The sequence below is a fragment of the Oncorhynchus clarkii genome, chromosome 19 (genome assembly GCF_045791955.1).
Source record: "Oncorhynchus clarkii lewisi isolate Uvic-CL-2024 chromosome 19, UVic_Ocla_1.0, whole genome shotgun sequence".
Taxonomy (NCBI): domain Eukaryota; kingdom Metazoa; phylum Chordata; class Actinopteri; order Salmoniformes; family Salmonidae; genus Oncorhynchus; species Oncorhynchus clarkii.
In genome coordinates, this window is record NC_092165.1 from 55,888,224 (window position 1) to 55,910,723 (window position 22,500).

General features: G+C 43.7%; 1 protein-coding gene across 5 annotated transcripts in view; it reads left to right on the top strand.

The window, feature by feature from the left end:
- Positions 1-22,500, top strand: part of LOC139375390 (arf-GAP with SH3 domain, ANK repeat and PH domain-containing protein 3-like) — a 76,735-nt gene that overhangs the window by 35,681 nt on the left and 18,554 nt on the right. For all 5 annotated transcript variants that reach the window (XR_011627789.1, XM_071117128.1, XM_071117129.1 and 2 more), the window contains exons 11-19: positions 1,207-1,276; positions 4,665-4,752; positions 5,139-5,187; positions 11,050-11,216; positions 11,815-11,948; positions 12,199-12,290; positions 15,805-15,991; positions 17,682-17,767; positions 19,523-19,638. Coding sequence is in view for 4 of the 5 variants with exons in the window: in XM_071117128.1 (XP_070973229.1) it covers positions 1,207-1,276; positions 4,665-4,752; positions 5,139-5,187; positions 11,050-11,216; positions 11,815-11,948; positions 12,199-12,290; positions 15,805-15,991; positions 17,682-17,767; positions 19,523-19,638 (989 nt within the window). In the remaining variant the exon portion in view is untranslated. The remainder of the gene's footprint in view (positions 1-1,206; positions 1,277-4,664; positions 4,753-5,138; positions 5,188-11,049; positions 11,217-11,814; positions 11,949-12,198; positions 12,291-15,804; positions 15,992-17,681; positions 17,768-19,522; positions 19,639-22,500) is intronic.

Genomic DNA, 22,500 nt, shown 5'->3' on the forward strand with positions numbered 1-22,500 from the left:
AAAGAGAGTAAAGAGAGAGAGGGGGGATAGGAGAGAGAGAGAGAGAGAGAGGGGGGATAGGAGAGAGAGAAAGGGAAAGAGAGTAAAGAGAGAGAGAGAGGGGGGGATAGGAGAGAGAGAGAGAGAGAGAGAGAGGGGATAGGAGAGAGAGAGAGAGAGAGAGGGGATAGGAGAGAGAGAAAGGGAAAGGGAGTAAAGAGAGAGAGAGAGGGGATAGGAGAGAGAGAGAGAGAGGGGGGGGTAGGAGAGAGAGAGAGATAGGGGGGGATAGGAGAGAGAGAAAGGGAAAGAGAGTAAAGAGAGAGAGGGGGGATAGGAGAGAGAGAGAGAGAGAGGGGGGGGGATAGGAGAGAGAGAAAGGGAAAGAGAGTAAAGAGAGAGAGGGGGGATAGGAGAGAGAGAGAGAGAGGGGGGGGGGATAGGAGAGAGAGAAAGGGAAAGAGAGTAAAGAGAGAGAGAGGGGATAGGAGAGAGAGAGAGAGAGAGGGGGGATAGGAGAGAGAGAAAGGGAAAGAGAGTAAAGAGAGAGAGGGGGGGATAGGAGAGAGAGAGAGAGAGGGGGGATAGGAGAGAGAGAAAGGGAAAGAGAGTAAAGAGAGAGGGGGGGATAGGAGAGAGAGAGAGAGAGAGGATAGGAGAGAGAGAAAGGGAAAGAGAGTAAAGAGAGAGAGAGAGAGGAGAGAGAGAAAGGGAAAGAGAGTAAAGAGAGAGAGAGGGGGGGGATAGGAGAGAGAGAAAGGGAAAGAGAGTAAAGAGAGAGAGGGGGGGGATAGGAGAGAGAGAGAGAGAGGGGGGATAGGAGAGAGAGAAAGGGAAAGAGAGTAAAGAGAGAGGAGAAAGAAGAGACAGAGGGGTAGCCTGGAAGTCTAAAACAGGCCTATGTCTCCATTCCAGCCCCTCTCTCCCCTGTTCTCTCCTCGTTCTCAGAGCGTTAGATTACAGTGTGATAACATAAGGGGGATGTGAGTCAGTTGGGGAAACAAACTTGTATTCCTAGATATGATGAGTAAGCTTGATGGTACTGTAGATATACAGTAAGTTATACCTGACTTAGAATGTGGTCAGAGTCTCTCCCTCTCTCTTTCACGCTCTGTCTCCCCTCCCTCCCTCCCTCCCTCCCTCCCTCCCTCCCTCCCTCCCTCACTCACTCACTCACTCACAAACCATCCCTCCCCTCCCCTCCCTCCCTCCCTCCCATCCATCCAGGATTAGGAAGGTGTGGCAGAAGAGGAAGTGTGGTGTCAAGTACGGCTGTCTGACCATCTCTCACAGCACGGTGAGACTCTTTTAGTTGACATCTCATTCACCTCTCATATCCTGTACCCAATACAGTATATAAACCATACAGTAAAGCTCAGTGCCAAAAGTAATCCTCAAACTAGTGTATACCTGACTACCTGTAACTTTAAATCAGTCGCCAACAGGGCTGACCCCATTTAGTCGACGGGTCGATTGTTTGGTCGATAGGCTGTTAGTCAACTGAGATGTCTTTAGTCGAGCAGTAGCAAAAGTGATGAAAAAAATACATGAATGTGTACAAGACCCTGTCTGATTGGTGCCTGTCTGAGTGGACTGATCACTTGTGGAGGCCGTGGGGATGGAACAGTCCATCACTCTAAGACATGTGCTACTAAAAATGTATATGGTTATATTATGTATGAACAATGGTTCATAAATAAATAAAAAATATTATTTTATAACATGCACTTTCTCCCGCGTTGGATAGTGGTCGCCGTCCGTGGTTCTGAAACACATCAGTGCGCTGTTGAATTGGCGTTTTTTTCCTAGACCATGTTGCTATGTGCATAATAGCAAAGTTAACCAGCATATTGGTGTTGATAATGAGGCAGAAGCAGCAGCAGAGTTAGGAGGTGAGAAAACAGCCCTTGCCTTAATTGTCTAAGAAAAGAGAGGAGAGAGGAAACCACAACTTAATTAGGTCTGTAATTAACAGCCTAACTGTTAAATTTGCCTGATTTTATAAATCAACCATGTACGGTAGCATGTATGGTAGCAGTCAGAAGTTTGGACACACCTATTCATTCAAGGGTTTTTCTTTTTTTTTACATTGTAGAATAATAGTGAAGACATCAAAAATATGAACGAACACATATGGAATCATGTAGAAACCAAAAAAGTGGTCAACAAATCAAAATATGTTACAATGACAATGACCCCAAACACACCTCCAGGATATATATGTAAGGGTTATTTGACAAGAAGGAGTGATGGAGTGCTGCATCAGATTACCTGGCCTCCACAATCACCCAACCTCAAACCAATTGAGATGTTTTGGGATGAGTTGGACCGCAGAGTGGCGGAAAAGCAGGCCACAAGTGCTCGGCATATGTGGGAACTCCTTCAAGACTGTTGGAAAAGCATTCCAGGTGAAGCTGGTTGAGAGAATGCCAAGAGTGTGCAAAGCTGTCATCAAGGCAAAGGGTGGCTACTTTGAAAAATCTCAAATATATATTTATTTTTTTTAAACACTTTTTTTGGTTACTACATGATTCCATACATGTTATTTCATAGTTTTGATGTCTTCACAATTTTTCTACAATGACAATAGTAAAAATAAAGAAAAACCCTTGAATGATTAGGTGTGTCCAAACTTTTGACTAGTACTGTATATCTACAGAAAGATGACAGATCCTGCTTCTGTTGCCTGTTTGACCGTTTGTGTAATAGTCTACTGATTCCATAAGCACCAAGCCTCATGCAACAATTTCACAAGTGCGGTTGTTTTTAATCTTTGCTGTGCTGAAATAAAGGCTTGCCACTTCTTTTCATTAGACCAGCCTCTCTGGTATTATTTATCATTTATTTAGCATCGTTTCAAATTGTCCGTTTTATAATTTTATTTATAATAATAATAACCCTCCTTTATCCTTGATCTCCTTATTGCTATCTATTATTATGACCATCATTATAATGATAAGTAATGTCACTGTCATTAGTAGCCTTTGCATAGCAGCCTTGTGTAACCACCATCGAGCTGTAGGCCTGAGAACGCTTCCTGTTTAGTCTTAATACCGCCACTTACTTAGGCCTATATTTCAATCAATCGATTGGTCGAAAAAACAGACGACTCTTTGTTGACCAAGATTTTTGTTGGGGACAGCCCTAGTCGCCAGGTTGCTGATGCTCTTGAAATGTACTATAGTTAAGCCAGGCTGGACTGGGCTGCCCTAGTAATGCATACTCTGAAAGTATTCAGACCCCTTCACTAATTTCACATTTTGTTACGTTACAGCCTTGTTCTAAAATTTATAAAATATATATATTTTCTGCATCAATCTACACATTACCCCTTAATGACAAAGCAAAAACGCGTTTTTAGAAATTGTAGCAAATTTTCTTTAAAAAAATACCTTATTTACATAAGTAGTCAGACCCTTTGCTATGAGACTCAAAATTGAGTTCAGGTGCATCCTGTTTCCATTGATCATCCTTGAGATGTTTCTACAACGTTTTTTGTCTGTAGAGGTCCGAGACAGGATTGTGTTGAGGCATAGATCTGGGGAAGGGTACCAACACATTTCTGCAGCATTGTAGGTCCCCAAGAACACTGTGGCCTCCACAATTCTTAAATGGAAGAAATTTGGAACCACTAGGACTCTTCCCAGAGCTGGTCACCTGGCCAGCTCTGAGCAATCGGGGTAGAAGCACGGTGACCAAGAACCCGATGGTCACTCTGACAGAGCTCCAGAGTTCCTCTGTGGAGATGGGAGGAACTTCCAGAAGGACAACCATCTCTGCAGCACTCCACCAATCCAGCCTTTATGGGAGAGGGGCCAGACAGCAGCCACTCCTCAGTAAAAGGCACGACAGCCTGCTTGGAGTTTGCCAAAAGACACCAAGATTGAACTCTTTGGCCTGAATTTCTGGAGGAAACAAGGCACCGCTAATCACCTGGCCAATACCATCCCTACGTTGAAGCATGGTGGTGGCAGCATCATGCTGTGGGTATGTTTTTCAGAGACAGGGACTGGGAGACTAGTCCGGATCGAGGGAAAGATGAATGGAGCAAAGTACAGAGAGATCCTTGATGAAATCCTGCTCCAGGTTCACCTTCCAACAGGACAACGACCCTAAGCACACAGAGAAGACAATGCAGGAGTGGCTTTGGGACAAGTCTCTGAATGTCCTTGAGTGGTCCAGCCAGAGCCCGAATTTGAACCCGATCTAACATCTCTGGAGAGACCTGAAAATAGCTCCAACCTGACGGAGCTTGAGAGGATCTCCAGAGAAGAATGGGAGAAACTCCCCAAATACAGGTGTGCCAAGCTTGTTGTGTCCTACCCAAGAAGACTTGAGGCTGTGCTTTAACAAAGTAGTAAGTACTTATGTAAATCTAATATTTCAGCTATATTATTTTATACATTTGCAAAAATTTATGAACCTGTTTTTGCTTTGTAATTATGGAATACTGTGTGTAGATTGATGAGGAAAAACATATATTTAATACATTTTAGAATAAGGCTGTAACGTAACAAAATGTGGAAAAAGTGAAGGGGCCTGAACACTTCCCGAATGCACTGTATTCCATAGTTGTTGGGACCATTCTGGAAAAGATGATGTGAAAAGCTAGCATCTGAGCCAGCGTAGTAAAGTTTGGGAAAGCCCTAGGGTGGGAATTGACCCCAGTGTCGTTGGTTCCACAGATCAACCGACCACCAGCGAAGCTCAACCTCCTGACCTGTCAGGTGCGCCCCAACCCCGATGAGAGGAGGACCTTTGACCTGGTCACACGTAGGTTCACCCCTCCTTGACCTCTCACCACTGACCTCTCACCTTTCTCCACATAACTATGGTCTGAGCTGTGTGCAAGTGCATTTGCCTGTCTGTGTGTCTGTGTGTCTGTGTGTGTGTGTGTGTGTGTGTGTGTGTGTGTGTGTGTGTGTGTGTGTGTGTGTGTGTGTGTGTGTGTGTGTGTGTGTCTGAGCCTGTGTATGTAATGGAAAGACGGTGCAGAGAGACGAGTCTCCCTCAACCGATCCTCTCTCTGTGTCTGTGCATCAGGTTTTCCCCTTGTATGTATCCCCCAGAATGTAGCCTACTGCACTCTCTCTCTGTCGTTCTCCTCTCTCTCTCCTCTTCTGTCCCTCTAAATTCACACCTATCGTTCCTCTCTCCAGATAATCGGACGTACCATTTCCAAGCCGAGGACGAGCAGGAATGCATGATGTAAGCAGAGCACTGGAATCCCTCCTCTCTTCTATACAAGTATTGTTCTAAATACACTGGAATCCCTCCTTGTTTCTATACAAGTATTGTTCTAAATACACCGGAATCCCTCCTTGTTTCTATACAAGTATTGTTCTAAATACACTGGAATCCCTCCTTGTTTCTATACAAGTATTGTTCTAAATACACTGGAATCCCTCCTCTCTTCTATAAAAGTATTGTTCTAAATACACTGGAATCCCTCCTTGTTTCTATACAAGTATTGTTCTAAATACACTGGAATCCCTCCTTGTTTCTATACAAGTATTGTTCTAAATACACTGGAATCCCTCCTTGTTTCTATACAAGTATTGTTCTAAATACACTGGAATCCCTCCTCTCTTCTATAAAAGTATTGTTCTAAATACACTGGAATCCCTCCTTGTTTCTATACAAGTATTGTTCTAAATACACTGGAATCCCTCCTTGTTTCTATACAAGTATTGTTCTAAATACACTGGAATCCCTCCTTGTTTCTATACAAGTATTGTTCTAAATACACTGGCATCCCTCCTCGTTTCTATACAAGTATTGTTCTAAATACACTGGAATCCCTCCTCTCTTCTATACAAGTATTGTTCTAAATACACTGGAATCCCTCCTCTCTTCTATACAAGTATTGTTCTAAATACACTGGAATCCCTCCTTGTTTCTATACAAGTATTGTTCTAAATACACTGGAATCCCTCCTCTCTTCTATACAAGTATTGTTCTAAATACACCGGAATCCCTCCTTGTTTCTATACAAGTATTGTTCTAAATACACCGGAATCCCTCCTTGTTTCTATACAAGTATTGTTCTAAATACACTGGAATCCCTCCTTGTTTCTATACAAGTATTGTTCTAAATACACCGGAATCCCTCCTTGTTTCTATACAAGTATTGTTCTAAATACACCGGAATCCCTCCTTGTTTCTATACAATTGTATAAAATTCCCATAGAATTTTAATGACTAGAACGGGCATCCCCATTCAAGTCAATGGTGGCATAATGGGAGGACGGGCAGCCATTGCGATTGTACCCATAGGAGCAAAGCAGGAAGTAAAAGCAAGTGTACACATCAATCTGTACGGTGATTTGTTGAATCACCTCATCTGACTATTGAAATATTTCCATTGCATGAGCCACATCAATTAACATAATTTGGATAAACATTCTACCATGGAAATTGTTGCATCACAATACCAGGCAGCTATTGCGAGTGTACCCATGTACCCAGTCAAATTGCCAGGGTTAAAGGTCCCAAGCCCGTTCTATTCCTTCAATTTCTATGATTGTTCCATATACACTGACATCCCTCCTAGATTCTATACAAGCATTGTTCCAGATACACTGAGGTGTAGATAAGGACAGTGACTTTGTCATTCAGAAAGAGAGAGAAATTCCCTTCAAAAATAGGAAAAGATTACAATATAGTATTTATTTCAGAGAGAGGAACGAATACAAAGTAGATCTTCTTTCAGAAAGAGATACAATATGTTTCTTTCAGAAAGAGAAATAGAAAAAGATACCGAGATAGAGATAGGTAGAAAGAAAACATACGAACAGCACGTGTGCTGTTAAAATTGGCACCGTGGGGTGAGACAGGGATGCAACTTGAGCCCCACTGTCTTCAACATACAGTGCCTATAGAAAGTCTACACCTCTGTGAATTTTTTTCTCCTTTGTCATTGCCTCAGAGTTTCATGCATTTAAATAAAGCATGTTTTCCCACTCATCTACACACCAGACTTTCAAGGCAATTTTTTGTGTGTGGGGGGGGGGGGGGGGGGGGGGGGGGGGACTGTATTAAAAATACAAAACTGAAACATCACAATTGGATAAGTCTCCACCCACCTGAGTTAATACTTGGTGGAAGCACCTTTGGCAGCCATTACAGCTGTGATTGCCTTTGGGATAGCTCTCTACCAACTTTGCGCACCTAGATTAGGCAATATTTGACCACTCTTTACAAAACTGTACTTTCAAGTTCCTTGGACAGCAATCTTCAAGTCGTGCCACACAGTTTCGATTGGATTTAGGTCGGAGCTCTAACTGGGTCACTCAAGGACATTTACCTTTTTATTCCTTAGCCACTCCACTGTAGCTTTGGCTGTGTGCTTCAGGTCGTTGTCATGTTGAAAGGTGAACTTCTTTCCCAGTTTCAGATTTCTTGCAGAGGGCAGTAGATTTGCTTCAATGACTTTTATATAAATTTCTCGATTCATCTCTTCTATCCTGATAAGTGCCCCAGTCCCTGACGATGAGAAACATCCCCATAACATGATGCTGCCACCATTATCTTTTATTTATTTCACCCTTATTTAACCAGGTAGGCAAGTTGAGAACAAGTTCTCATTTACAATTGCGACCTGGCCAAGATAAAGCAAAGCAGTTTGAGACATACAACAACACAGAGTTACACATGGAGTAAAACAAACATACAGTCAATAATACAGTAGAAAAATAAGTCTATATACAATGTGAGCAAATTAGGTGAGATAAGGGAGGTAAAGGCAAAAAAAGGCCATGGTGACGAAGTAAATACAATATAGCAAGTAAAACGTTGGAATGGTAGATTTGCAGTGGAAGAATGTGCAAAGTAGAGATAGAAATAATGGGGTGCAAAGGAGCAAAATAAATAAATAAATAAATACAGTAGGGGAAGAGGTAGTTGTTTGGGCTAAATTATAGATGGGCTATGTACAGGTGCAGTAATCTGTGAGCTGCTCTGACAGCTGGTGCTTAAAGCTAGTGAGGGAAATAAGTGTTTCCAGTTTCAGAGATTTTTGTAGTTCGTTCCAGTCATTGGCAACAGAGAACTGGAAGGAGAGGTGGCCAAAGAAATAATTGGTTTTGGGGGTGACCAGAGAGATATACCTGCTGGAGCACGTGCTACAGGTGGGTGCTGCTATGGTGACCAGCGAGCTGAGATATGGGGGGACTTTACCTAGCAGGCTCTTGTAGATGACCTGGAGCCAGTGGGTTTGGCGACGAGTATGAAGCGAGGGCCAGCGAATGAGAGCGTACAGGTCGCAGTGGTGGGTAGTATGTGGGGCTTTGGTGACAAAACGGATGGCACTGTGATAGACTGCATCCAATTTGTTGAGTAGGGTATTGGAGGCTATTTTGTAAATGACGTCGCCGAAGTCGAGGATCGGTAGGATGGTCAGTTTTACGAGGGTATGTTTGGCAGCATGAGTGAAGAATGCTTTGTTGCAAAATAGGAAGCCAATTCTAGACTTAACTTTGGATTGGAGATGTTTGATGTCTGGAAGGAGAGTTTACAGTCTAACCAGACACCTAGGTATTTGTAGTTGTCCACATATTCTAAGTCAGAACCGTCCAGAGTAGTGATGCTGGATGGGCGGGCAGGTGCAGGCAGCGATCGGTTGAAGAGCATGCATTTAGTTTTACTTGTATTTAAGAGCAGTTGGAGGCCACGTAAGGAGAGTTGTATGGCATTGAAGCTCGTCTGGAGGGTTGTTAACAGTGTCCAAAGAAGGGCCAGATGTATACAGAATGGTGTCGTCTACGTAGAGGTGGATCAGAGACTCACCAGCAGCAAGAGCAACATCATTGATGTATACAGAGAAGAGAGTCGGCCCAAGAATTGAACCCTGTTCACCCCAATAGAGACTGCCAGAGGCCCGAACAACAGGCCCTCCGATTTTACATACTGAACTCTATCAGAGAAGTAGTTGGTGAACCAGGCCAGGCAATCATTTGAGAAACCAAGGCTATTGAGTCTGCCGATGAGGATGTGGTGATTGACAGAGTCGAAAGCCTTGGCCAGGTCAATGAATATGGCTGCACAGTAATGTCTCATCGATGGCGGTTAAGATATTGAGCGTGGCTGAGGTGCACCCATGACCAGCTCTGAAACCGGATTGCATAGCGGAGAAGGTACGGTGGGATTCGAAATGTCGGTAATCTGTTTGTTGACTTGGCTTTTGAAGACCTTGGAAAGACAGGGTAGGATATATATAGGTCTGTAGCAGTTTGGGTCAAGAGTGTCCCCTCCTTTGAAGAGGGGGATGACCGCAGCTGGGAATCTCAGACGACACGAAAGAGAGGTTGAATAGACTAGTAATAGGGGTTGCAACAATTTCGGCAGATAATTTTAGAAAGAAAAGGTCCAGATTGTCTAGTCCGGCTGATTTGTAGGGGTCCAGATTTTGCAGCTCTTTCAGAACATCAGCTGACTGGATTTGGGAGAAGGAGAAGTGGGGAAGGCTTGGGCGAGTTGCTGTGGGGGGTGCAGTGCTGTTGACCGGGGTAGGGGTAGCCAGGTGGAAAGCATGGCCAGCCGTAGAAAAATGCTTTTTGAAAATTTCAATTATAGTGGATTTATTGGTGGTGACAGAGTTTCCTATCCTCAGTGCAGTGGGCAGTTGGGAGGAGGTGTTCTTATTCTCCATGGACTTTACAGTGTCCCAGAACTTTTTTGCGTTGGTGTTGCAGGAAGCAAATTTCTGCTTGAAAAAGCTAGCAATGGCTTTTCTAACTGCCTGTGTATATTGGTTTCTAGCTTCCTTGAAAAGCTGCATATCACGGGGGCTGTTCGACGCTAATGCAAAACCCCATAGGATGTTTTTGTGTTGGTTAAGGGCAGTCAGGTCTGGAGAGAACCAAGGGCTATATGGTTCTAAATTTCTTGAATGGGGCATGCTTATTTAAGGTGGTGAGGAAGGCATTTAAAAAAATTATAACTAGGCATGATGGGATGAGGTCAATATCCTTCCAGGATACCCGGGCCAGGTCGATTAGAAAGGCCTGCTCGCTGAAGTGTTTCAGGGAGCTTTTGACGGTGATGAGTGGAGGTCGTTTGACCGCTGACCCATTACGGATGCAGGCAATGAGGCAGTGATCGCTGAGATCTTGGTTGAAAACAGCAGAGGTGTATTTAGAGGGCAAGTTGGTTAGGATGATATCTATGAGGGTGCCCGTGTTTACGGCTTTGGGGTGGTACCTGGTAGGTTCATTGATAATTTGTGTGAGATTGAGGGCATCAAGCTTACTGGCCACAAAATGAGGTGGAAACTCAACTGCACGAGAGAGGGATCTAGTTTGGGTTGGGACCTCTCTCTGGAGCGTACAGAGCTGAGTAGGGGGTTTCTCTCCTCTTTTTATTTTATTTAACCAGGAAAGTCAGTTAAGAAAAAAATATTATTTACAATGACTGCGTACACCGGCCAAACCCTAACGACACTAGGCCAATTGTACACCGCCCTATGGGACTCCAAATCACGGCCGGTTGTGATACAGCCTGGAATCGAACCAGGGTCTGTAGTGACGTCTTTAGCACTGAGATGCAGTGCCTTAGAACGCTGCGCCACTCGGGATGACGCTGCGCCACTCGGGATGACGCTGCGCCACTCGGGATGACGCTGCGCCACTCGGGAGCCCCTCTTCCTCTTCTCTCTGTGTGGGTCTCAGGATCAAACCAGATGTCATCTGTGTCTGTGTGGAGGAGAAGAAAAAGGAGGGAGGGTCAGCTGAAACAAAAACAACAAAAAGAAAGAAAAATTGAGGAGAGGGATGAGAAAGAGAAAGGAGGTTTACTGCAGTGTGAATGTGCCAAGCTCTCAGTGGTACAATTATATACTTGGGTTAAAGACACACAGCTGCACACAGGACTATCATGTGGGCAGTCTGTGCTTTTGAAGCACAGAATGTAGACCACCATAGTAGTTTCATAAAAAAAACATACCGGTGTACCGGTTGTTGTAGATCCATAAAAAAATCAGGAAGACATTTCCAGAAAGAATGAAAGTACTACAATACATAACTGTATAAACACTATATTGCATTGTTTTATTCTCTCTCTCCTCCCCCCCAGTTGGGTGTCGGTGCTGCAGAACAGTAAGGAGGAAGCCCTGAACACAGTGTTGGGAGGGGACCAGCCGCAGTTCCAGGACTCCGGGCTGCAGGAGCTGGCCAGGGCAGTCATCACCGAGCTCAGACACATGCCCGGCAACGAGGCCTGCGCCGACTGTGGAGCCCACGGTGAGACTGGTGGACAGGAGACAGGAGTCAGTGGGAGGATTCATCAAAAAACTTCAGGATGTGCTCTTGTCCTGTCTCCACACTTAGAGAAGGGTGGAGAATCAGGACACAGCCAGTAGGGCTGGTTGGTTCGAGCCCTGAATGTTGATTTGGCTGACAGCCGTGGTATATTTAAGCAATAAGGAACATGGGGGTGTGGTATATGGCCAATATACCACGGCTAAGGGCTGTTCTTACGCACAACTCAACGTGGAGTGCCTGGATACAGTGGTATATTGGACAAATATCACAAACCCCTGAGGTGCCTTATTGCTATTATAAACTGGTTCCCAACGTAATTAGAGCAGTAAATTGTTTTGTCATACATGTGGTATACGGTCTGATATACAATTGCTGTCAGCCAATCAGCTTTCAGAGTCCGAACCACAATATACCATGTGTATTTTTACTGCTCTAATTCCATTGCGTCATGCCTAAGAACAGACCTTAGCGCAGGTGTATTGACCGTATACCAAACCCCCTCGGGCCTTATTGCTTCAGTGTAAATCCAGTGTTAACTGTACTCATGTTCTGTCTTCTGTCCCTGTGTTGTCAACAGACCCCACGTGGCTCTCCACCAACCTGGGCATCCTGACGTGTATAGAGTGTTCTGGGATCCACAGGGAGTTGGGAGTCCACTACTCCAGGATCCAGTCCCTCACGCTGGACATGCTCAGCACCTCCGAACTACTAGTAATGTTGACCCCGTCTTAGTCCCAATACACACACACACACCGATCTATACACACACACCTCCATTTCTAAACAAGCGTTAGTTTGCTGAGCTCTGCTTTGGCTTTAGCTCAGCATGCTAACTTGGTTTATAGTTATGATAATGGCATGGGTTAGATATGTGGTATTTGATGCGCTGAACGTTTAGTCCCTATACAGCTGTACTCACATACCTTGTATCCTAACGCCTCCACTCTCCATCTGTCCACAGCTGGCAGTCAGTATAGGCAACACCCGCTTCAATGACATCATGGAGGCCAATCTTCCCAATGATTCCATCAAACCCCTCCCCCAGAGTGACATGTAAGTCCATTATACGCCTCATACTTCAATCATGTTCTCATTGGTGGGGCAAACTTGGTTTGAAACAACACATTTTGACAGAAGCCATATTGGCACCAAAACATTCCAAAACAATGACATTCAAGTGTTGAAGTGAGAATGTTGTAACAAAACGTTTGGTATCAACAAGGGTTGGGGTCAATTCCATTTCAATTCAGTTCTTGAATTGACTGAATTGAAATGGAATTGAACCCAACCCTGGTGCCAATATGGAGGATATAGTTAACCAGTTGCTGGTGCCAAAATGGAGGATATAGTTAACCAGTTGCTGGTGTCAACATGGAGGATATAGTTAACCAGTTGCTGGTGCCTTACATGGAGGATATAGTTAACCAGTTGCTGGTGTCAATATGGAGGATATAGTTAACCAGTTGCTGGTGCCAACATGGAGGATATAGTTAACCAGTTGCTGGTGCCAATATGGAGGATATAGTTAACCAGTTGCTGGTGCCAACATGGAGGATATAGTTAACCAGTTGCTGGTGCCAACATGGAGGATATAGTTAACCAGTTGCTGGTGCCAATATGGAGGATATAGTTAACCAGTTGCTGGTGCCAACATGGAGGATATAGTTAACCAGTTGCTGGTGTCAACATGGAGGATATAGTTAACCAGTTGCTGGTGCCAATATGGAGGATATAGTTAACCAGTTGCTGGTGCCAAAATGGAGGATATAGTTAACCAGTTGCTGGTGCCAACATGGAGGATATAGTTAACCAGTTGCTGGTGCCAACATGGAGGATATAGTTAACCAGTTTCTGGTGTCAACATGGAGGATATAGTTAACCAGTTGCTGGTGCCTTACATGGAGGATATAGTTAACCAGTTGCTGGTGCCAACATGGAGGATATAGTTAACCAGTTGCTGGTGCCTTACATGGAGGATATAGTTAACCAGTTGCTGGTGTCAACATGGAGGATATAGTTAACCAGTTGCTGGTGCCTTACATGGAGGATATAGTTAACCAGTTGCTGGTGTCAACATGGAGGATATAGTTAACCAGTTGCTGGTGCCAACATGGAGGATATAGTTAACCAGTTGCTGGTGCCTTACATGGAGGATATAGTTAACCAGTTGCTGGTGCCAACATGGAGGATATAGTTAACCAGTTGCTGGTGCCTTACATGGAGGATATAGTTAACCAGTTGCTGGTGCCAACATGGAGGATATAGTTAACTAGTTGCTGGTGCCAATATGGAGGATATAGTTAACCAGTTGCTGGTGCCTTACATGGAGGATATAGTTAACCAGTTGCTGGTGCCAACATGGAGGATATAGTTAACCAGTTGCTGGTGCCAACATGGAGGATATAGTTAACCAGTTGCTGGTGCCTTACATGGAGGATATAGTTAACCAGTTGCTGGTGCCAACATGGAGGATATAGTTAACCAGTTGCTGGTGCCTTACATGGAGGATATAGTTAACCAGTTGCTGGTGTCAATATGGAGGATATAGTTAACCAGTTGCTGGTGCCAACATGGAGGATATAGTTAACCAGTTGCTGGTGCCAACATGGAGGATATAGTTAACCAGTTGCTGGTGCCAACATGGAGGATATAGTTAACCAGTTGCTGGTGCCAACATGGAGGATATAGTTAACCAGTTGCTGGTGCCTTACATGGAGGATATAGTTAACCAGTTGCTGGTGCCAACATGGAGGATATAGTTAACCAGTTGCTGGTGTCAACATGGAGGATATAGTTAACCAGTTGCTGGTGTCAATATGGAGGATATAGTTAACCAGTTGCTGGTGTCAACATGGAGGATATAGTTAACCAGTTGCTGGTGCCAATATGGAGGATATAGTTAACCAGTTGCTGGTGCCAACATGGAGGATATAGTTAACCAGTTGCTGGTGTCAACATGGAGGATATAGTTAACCAGTTGCTGGTGCCAATATGGAGGATATAGTTAACCAGTTGCTGGTGTCAATATGGAGGATATAGTTAACCAGTTGCTGGTGCCTTACATGGAGGATATAGTTAACCAGTTGCTGGTGTCAATATGGAGGATATAGTTAACCAGTTGCTGGTGCCAACATGGAGGATATAGTTAACCAGTTGCTGGTGCCAACATGGAGGATATAGTTAACCAGTTGCTGGTGCCAACATGGAGGATATAGTTAACCAGTTGCTGGTGCCAATATGGAGGATATAGTTAACCAGTTGCTGGTGCCAACATGGAGGATATAGTTAACCAGTTGCTGGTGTCAACATGGAGGATATAGTTAACCAGTTGCTGGTGCCAATATGGAGGATATAGTTAACCAGTTGCTGGTGCCAAAATGGAGGATATAGTTAACCAGTTGCTGGTGCCAACATGGAGGATATAGTTAACCAGTTGCTGGTGCCAACATGGAGGATATAGTTAACCAGTTGCTGGTGTCAACATGGAGGATATAGTTAACCAGTTGCTGGTGCCTTACATGGAGGATATAGTTAACCAGTTGCTGGTGCCAACATGGAGGATATAGTTAACCAGTTGCTGGTGCCTTACATGGAGGATATAGTTAACCAGTTGCTGGTGTCAACATGGAGGATATAGTTAACCAGTTGCTGGTGCCTTACATGGAGGATATAGTTAACCAGTTGCTGGTGTCAACATGGAGGATATAGTTAACCAGTTGCTGGTGCCAACATGGAGGATATAGTTAACCAGTTGCTGGTGCCTTACATGGAGGATATAGTTAACCAGTTGCTGGTGCCTTACATGGAGGATATAGTTAACCAGTTGCTGGTGCCAACATGGAGGATATAGTTAACCAGTTGCTGGTGCCTTACATGGAGGATATAGTTAACCAGTTGCTGGTGCCAACATGGAGGATATAGTTAACTAGTTGCTGGTGCCAATATGGAGGATATAGTTAACCAGTTGCTGGTGCCTTACATGGAGGATATAGTTAACCAGTTGCTGGTGCCAACATGGAGGATATAGTTAACCAGTTGCTGGTGCCAACATGGAGGATATAGTTAACCAGTTGCTGGTGCCTTACATGGAGGATATAGTTAACCAGTTGCTGGTGCCAACATGGAGGATATAGTTAACCAGTTGCTGGTGCCTTACATGGAGGATATAGTTAACCAGTTGCTGGTGTCAATATGGAGGATATAGTTAACCAGTTGCTGGTGCCAACATGGAGGATATAGTTAACCAGTTGCTGGTGCCAACATGGAGGATATAGTTAACCAGTTGCTGGTGCCAACATGGAGGATATAGTTAACCAGTTGCTGGTGCCAACATGGAGGATATAGTTAACCAGTTGCTGGTGCCTTACATGGAGGATATAGTTAACCAGTTGCTGGTGCCAACATGGAGGATATAGTTAACCAGTTGCTGGTGTCAACATGGAGGATATAGTTAACCAGTTGCTGGTGTCAATATGGAGGATATAGTTAACCAGTTGCTGGTGTCAACATGGAGGATATAGTTAACCAGTTGCTGCATACCTATGGCTCTGTCCCGTTGTGCAACCAGGAATGCCAGGAAGGAGTATATCGTGGCCAAGTACGTGGACCGGCGCTACGTGCTGCACAGGGACCGGGAGGACGGTGAGCCTTGGCGTGTGTACGATGCCGTGAGGAGCCGGGACCTGACCGCTCTGCTGCAGCTGTACGCCCAGGGAGAGGACCTGGCCAAGCCGCTAGCACTGCCTGAGGGACAGGTACTAGACATAAGGTTGTGATGGTCAACCAACTGACCGTGGTCACCGTTATAATCGTTTGGTTTTGTAAAGAGTCCATGTTACAGCAGAAACGGACTGAACCGTCTGTCCCATATTCAGTCAGCTGTTCATCCACAAAAAAATGATTTAAAATAAGACATTTGACAGTTATTTTATTTTCACGACGGTCTTCACCCATATATGGTAACGGTGCCAGCCCTAGTAGTAGATAGAGATACACACAGCCCTAGTAGTAGATAGAGATACACACAGCCCTAGTAGTAGATAGCAGAGAGATACACACAGCCCTAGTACTAGATAGCAGAGAGATACACACACCACTAGTACTAGATAGCAGAGAGATACACACACCACTAGTACTAGATAGCAGAGAGATACACACAGCACTAGATAGCAGAGAGATACACACAGCCCTAGTACTAGATAGCAGAGAGATACACACTCTCTCTCTCTCTCTCTCTCTCTCTCTCACTCACTCACTCACTCACTACTGGCCAGCCAATTATAATTGTCTGAGGGACAGGTACTAGATAGGACATGCACAAGTATACACACTCTCACTCACTCACTCACTCACTCACTCACTCACTCACTCACTCACTCACTAACTACTGGCCAGCCCATTATAATTGCCTGAGGGACAGGTACTAGATAGGACATGCACAAGTATACATACACACACACACACAAGTACACAGCATGAACATGGTCATAATTACATGTAGGATTGCGTATGAAAACCCCAAGATAACTTCCCAGTGGAAGGTTTGAAGTGTGTGCTCTGCAGGATATCATTACGATGCCTTTATTAATGTAAAGAGCTGTGAAATGATTCAAACAAAAGGCATTGGGTCATCCCCATATGATTTAATTAGCTAGCTAATGGCGGAAGGCTCCATTAAAACTACATTCTGGGATTTGAAGAACAACAGATAATGAATATGATCATTGGACAGATTGCCAGATCCCAGACTGCGACTTTAACATGGCTCAATGGGCTTGATTCATCTGGCTGTGGCTGGCCTCTTCTCTCAGAAGACTACTGTGGGGTTATTATCTCAAAATAGACCGCTACAATTCTTATACATTGTAATGTTGTAAATGTCGCTGTTTGTGTATGTGTTTGTGTGTGTGTGTGTGTCCGCAATGAAATGTGTGTGAGTGTGATTGTGTAGTAAGTTAGAAGTCCCAGAACTGTAGTTAGTAACCACTCCCTTCTCTCTGTAATCACACTCAATCTATCCCTCTCATTTTACACCCTTCTCTCTCTGTAATCACACTCAATCTATCCCTCTCATTTTACACCCTTCTCTCTCCTCTCCTCTCCTGTTAAAAGGTTGTTTCCTCTCTGTCTCTCTCCTTCTCTTTTAATTTCTTTAATCAAATTCACCGTCTGTTGCTTCCTAAGGCTATGTAATGGAACTGTCCTGCACACCTTTTGATGTGTGTGTGTGTGTGTGTGTGTGTGTGTGTGTGTGTGTGTGTGTGTTGGCAGGGTATGGTTTATTATTTCAGCTTGTTGGGTCAGAGCTCATGTCTCCAGAGAACTAAGAACAGTTCATAGTCATACTCATTCATCACACACACACACACACACACACAAACATACATACACACACACGCACACACACTCAGTGGGTGGACATAATGAGTTTCTTCTGTGTTCTAGCATCTGAGAGAGACAGCTCTTCACTTGGCTGTGAGACTGGAGGAGAGGAGCTCTCTATCCCTGGTGGACTTCCTCATACAGAACAGGTGTGAGCGCCCCCTAACGCCAGACCCCCCAATAACGCCAGACCCCCCCAATAACGCCAGACCCCCCCAATAACGCCAGACCCCCCCAATAATGTCAGACCCCCCAATAACACCAGACCCCCCCAATAACGCCAGACCCCCCAATAATGCCAGACTCCCCCAATAACACCAGACCCCCCAATAACGCCAGACCCCCCAATAACACCAACGTGATAACACAAAGGCTGTATCAGAAAACGTTACTCACCGTATAATCCGTGCTTCCTCCGTTTTCTCGTCTTAGTGGGCCCTGTGCAGACTTGAGATAAGTAGACTTAACATGTTGTTAAGTCAACTTATCCCCAGTCTGAATCGGGCCCAAAGTGAATTGGAGGAGAGGATCCAAGGTCCCTCACTCAGACCTCCTCCAACCAATGGCTTTGAAAGGAGTTTAGGGAACAAGGAAAGGAGGAGGCAAGTACTGCATTTCAGCCCTGCCACAAAAGTACCAGCTGATATCATGTCAGTGATTCTCTCGTTAACACAGGTGTGAGTGTTGACGAGGACAAGGCTGGAGATCACTCTGTCATGCTGATTGAGTTCGAATAACAGACTGGAAGCTTCAAAAGGAGGGTGGTGCTTGGAATCATTGTTCTTCCTCTGTCGACCATGGTTACCTGCAAGGAAACACGTTCCGTCATCATTTCTTTGCACAAAAAGGGCTTCACAGGCAAGGATATTACTGCCAGTAAGATTGCACCTAAATCAACCATTTATCAGATCATCAAGAACTTCAAGGGGAGTGGTTCAATTGTTGTGAAGAAGGCTTCAGGGCACCCAAGAAAGTCCAGCAAGCACCAGGACTGTCTCCTAAAGTTGATTCAGCTGCGGGATCGGGACATCACCAGTACAGAGCTTGCTCAGGAATGGCAGCAGGCAGGTGTGAGTGCATCAGCAGGCAGGTGTGAGTGCATCTGCACGCACAGTGAGGCGAAGACTTTTGGAGGATAGCCTGGTGTCAAGAAGGGCAGTAAAGAAGCCACTTCTCTCCAGGAAAAACATCAGGGGCAGACTGATATTCTGCAAAACGTACAGGGATTGGACTGCTGAGGACTGGTGTAAAGTCATTTTCTCTGATGAAACCCCTTTCCGATTGTTTGGAGCATCCAGAAAAATGCTTGTCTAGGGAATACTGGCAGCAATATCCTTGCCTGTGAAGCCCTTTTTGCGCAAAGCAATGATAACGGCATGTGTTTCCTTGCAGGTAACTATGGTTGACAGAGGAAGAACAATGATTCCAAGCACCATCTTCCTTTTGAAGCTTCCAGTCTGTTATTCAAACTCAATCAGCATGACAGAGTAATCTCCAGCCTTATCCTCGTCAACAGTCACACCTGTGTTAACGAGAGAATCACTGACATGATGTCAGCTGGTCCTTTTGTGGCAGGGCTGAAATGCATTGGAAATGTTTTTTGGGCATTCAGTTCATTTCCATGGCAAAGAGGGACTTTGCAATACATCTGATCACTTTCATAACATTCTGGAGTATATGCAAATTGTCATCATACAAACTGAGGCAGCAGACTTTGTGAAAATTAATATTTGTGTCATTCTCAAAACTTTTGGCCACGACTGTACAACAGAGGGAATATGGAGCCATTTTGGGACACATTCTCTGTCACCAGCATTGACCTTTAGTACTGTCTTACCTACACCAGCCCCCGGAGACATACATGTACATCACATTGACTCCAACTGTCTGTCACCACTTAACAGTGTCTGTCTAGAGAAGAGGACTCTAGAGGGGAACACTGCTCTACATTACAGCGCCCAGCACCACAAAACAGAGTGCCTCAAACTACTCCTCAAAGGAAAGGCTGTCCTACACACAGGTACCTGGTACACACCTACACACACACCTACTGTATATACACACCTACACATACACCTACACACACACCTACTGTATATACACACCTACACACACACCTACTGTATATACACACCTACACACACACCTACACACACACCTACTGTATATACACACCTACACACACACCTACACACACACCTACTGTATATACACACCTACACACACACCTACTGTATATACACACCTACACACACACCTACACACACACCTACTGTATATACACACCTACACACACACCTACACACACACCTACTGTATATACACACCTACACACACACCTACACACACACCTACTGTATATACACACCTACAGTATATACACACCTACAGTATATACACACCTACACACACACCTACAGTATATACACACCTACAGTATATACACACCTACAGTATATACACACCTACAGTATATACACACCTACAGTATATACACACCTACACACACACCTACAGTATAGACACACCTACACACACACCTACTGTATATACACACCTACACACACACCTACAGTATATACACACCTACAGTATATACACACCTACAGTATATACACACCTACAGTATATACACACCTACACACACACCTACAGTATATACACACCTACAGTATATACACACCTACAGTATATACACACCTACAGTATATACACACCTACAGTATATATACACCTACAGTATATACACACCTACAGTATATACACACCTACAGTATATACACACCTACACACACACCTACAGTATATACACACCTACAGTATATACACGTATATACACACCTACAGTATATATACACCTACAGTATATACACACCTACAGTATATACACACCTACAGTATATACACACCTACAGTATATACACACCTACACACACACCTACAGTATATACACACCTACACACACACCTACAGTATATACACACCTACAGTATATACACACCTACAGTATATACACACCTACAGTATATGCACACATACAGTATATACACACCTACAGTATATACACACCTACAGTATATACACACCTACTGTATATACACACCTACTGTATATACACACCTACAGTATATACACACCTACAGTATATACACACCTACACACACACCTACAGTATATACACACCTACAGTATATACACACCTACAGTATATACACACCTACTGTATATACACACCTACTGTATATACACACCTACTGTATATACACACCTACAGTATATACACACCTACAGTATATACACACCTACAGTATATACACACCTACAGTATACACACACCTACTGTATATACACACCTACTGTATATACACACCTACAGTATATAGACACCTACTGTATATACACACCTACAGTATATACACACCTACACACACACCTACTGTATATACACACCTACAGTATATACACACCTACAGTATATACACACCTACAGTATATACACACCTACAGTATATACACACCTACACACACACCTACAGTATAGACACACCTACACACACACCTACAGTATATACACACCTACAGTATATACACACCTACAGTATATACACACCTACAGTATACACACACCTACTGTATATACACACCTACTGTATATACACACCTACAGTATATACACACCTACAGTATATACACACCTACTGTATATACACACCTACAGTATATACACACCTACACACATACCTACAGTATATACACACCTACAGTATATACACACCTACTGTATATACACACCTACAGTATATACACACCTACAGTATATACACACCTACAGTATATACACACCTACAGTATATACACACCTACACACACACCTACAGTATAGACACACCTACACACACACCTACTGTATATACACACCTACACACACACCTACAGTATATACACACCTACAGTATATACACACCTACACACACACCTACAGTATATACACACCTACAGTATATACACACCTACAGTATATACACACCTACAGTATATACACACCTACACACACACCTACAGTATATACACACCTACAGTATATACACACCTACAGTATATATACACCTACAGTATATACACACCTACAGTATATACACACCTACAGTATATACACACCTACAGTATATACACACCTACACACACACCTACAGTATATACACACCTACAGTATATACACACCTACAGTACACATACAGTATATACACACCTACAGTATATACACACCTACAGTATATACACACCTACAGTATATACACACCTACTGTATATACACACCTACTGTATATACACACCTACAGTATATACACACCTACAGTATATACACACCTACTGTATATACACACCTACTGTATATACACACCTACAGTATATACACACCTACTGTATATACACACCTACAGTATATACACACACACCTACTGTATATACACACCTACAGTATATACACACCTACAGTATATACACACCTACAGTATATACACACCTACAGTATATACACACCTACACACACACCTACAGTATATACACACCTACAGTATATACACACCTACAGTATATACACACCTACAGTATATACACACCTACAGTATATACACACCTACTGTATATACACACCTACAGTATATACACACCTACAGTATATACACACCTACAGTATATACACACCTACAGTATACACACACCTACTGTATATACACACCTACTGTATATACACACCTACAGTATATACACACCTACAGTATATACACACCTACAGTATATACACACCTACAGTATATACACACCTACAGTATATACACACCTACACACACACCTACTGTATATACACACCTACAGTATA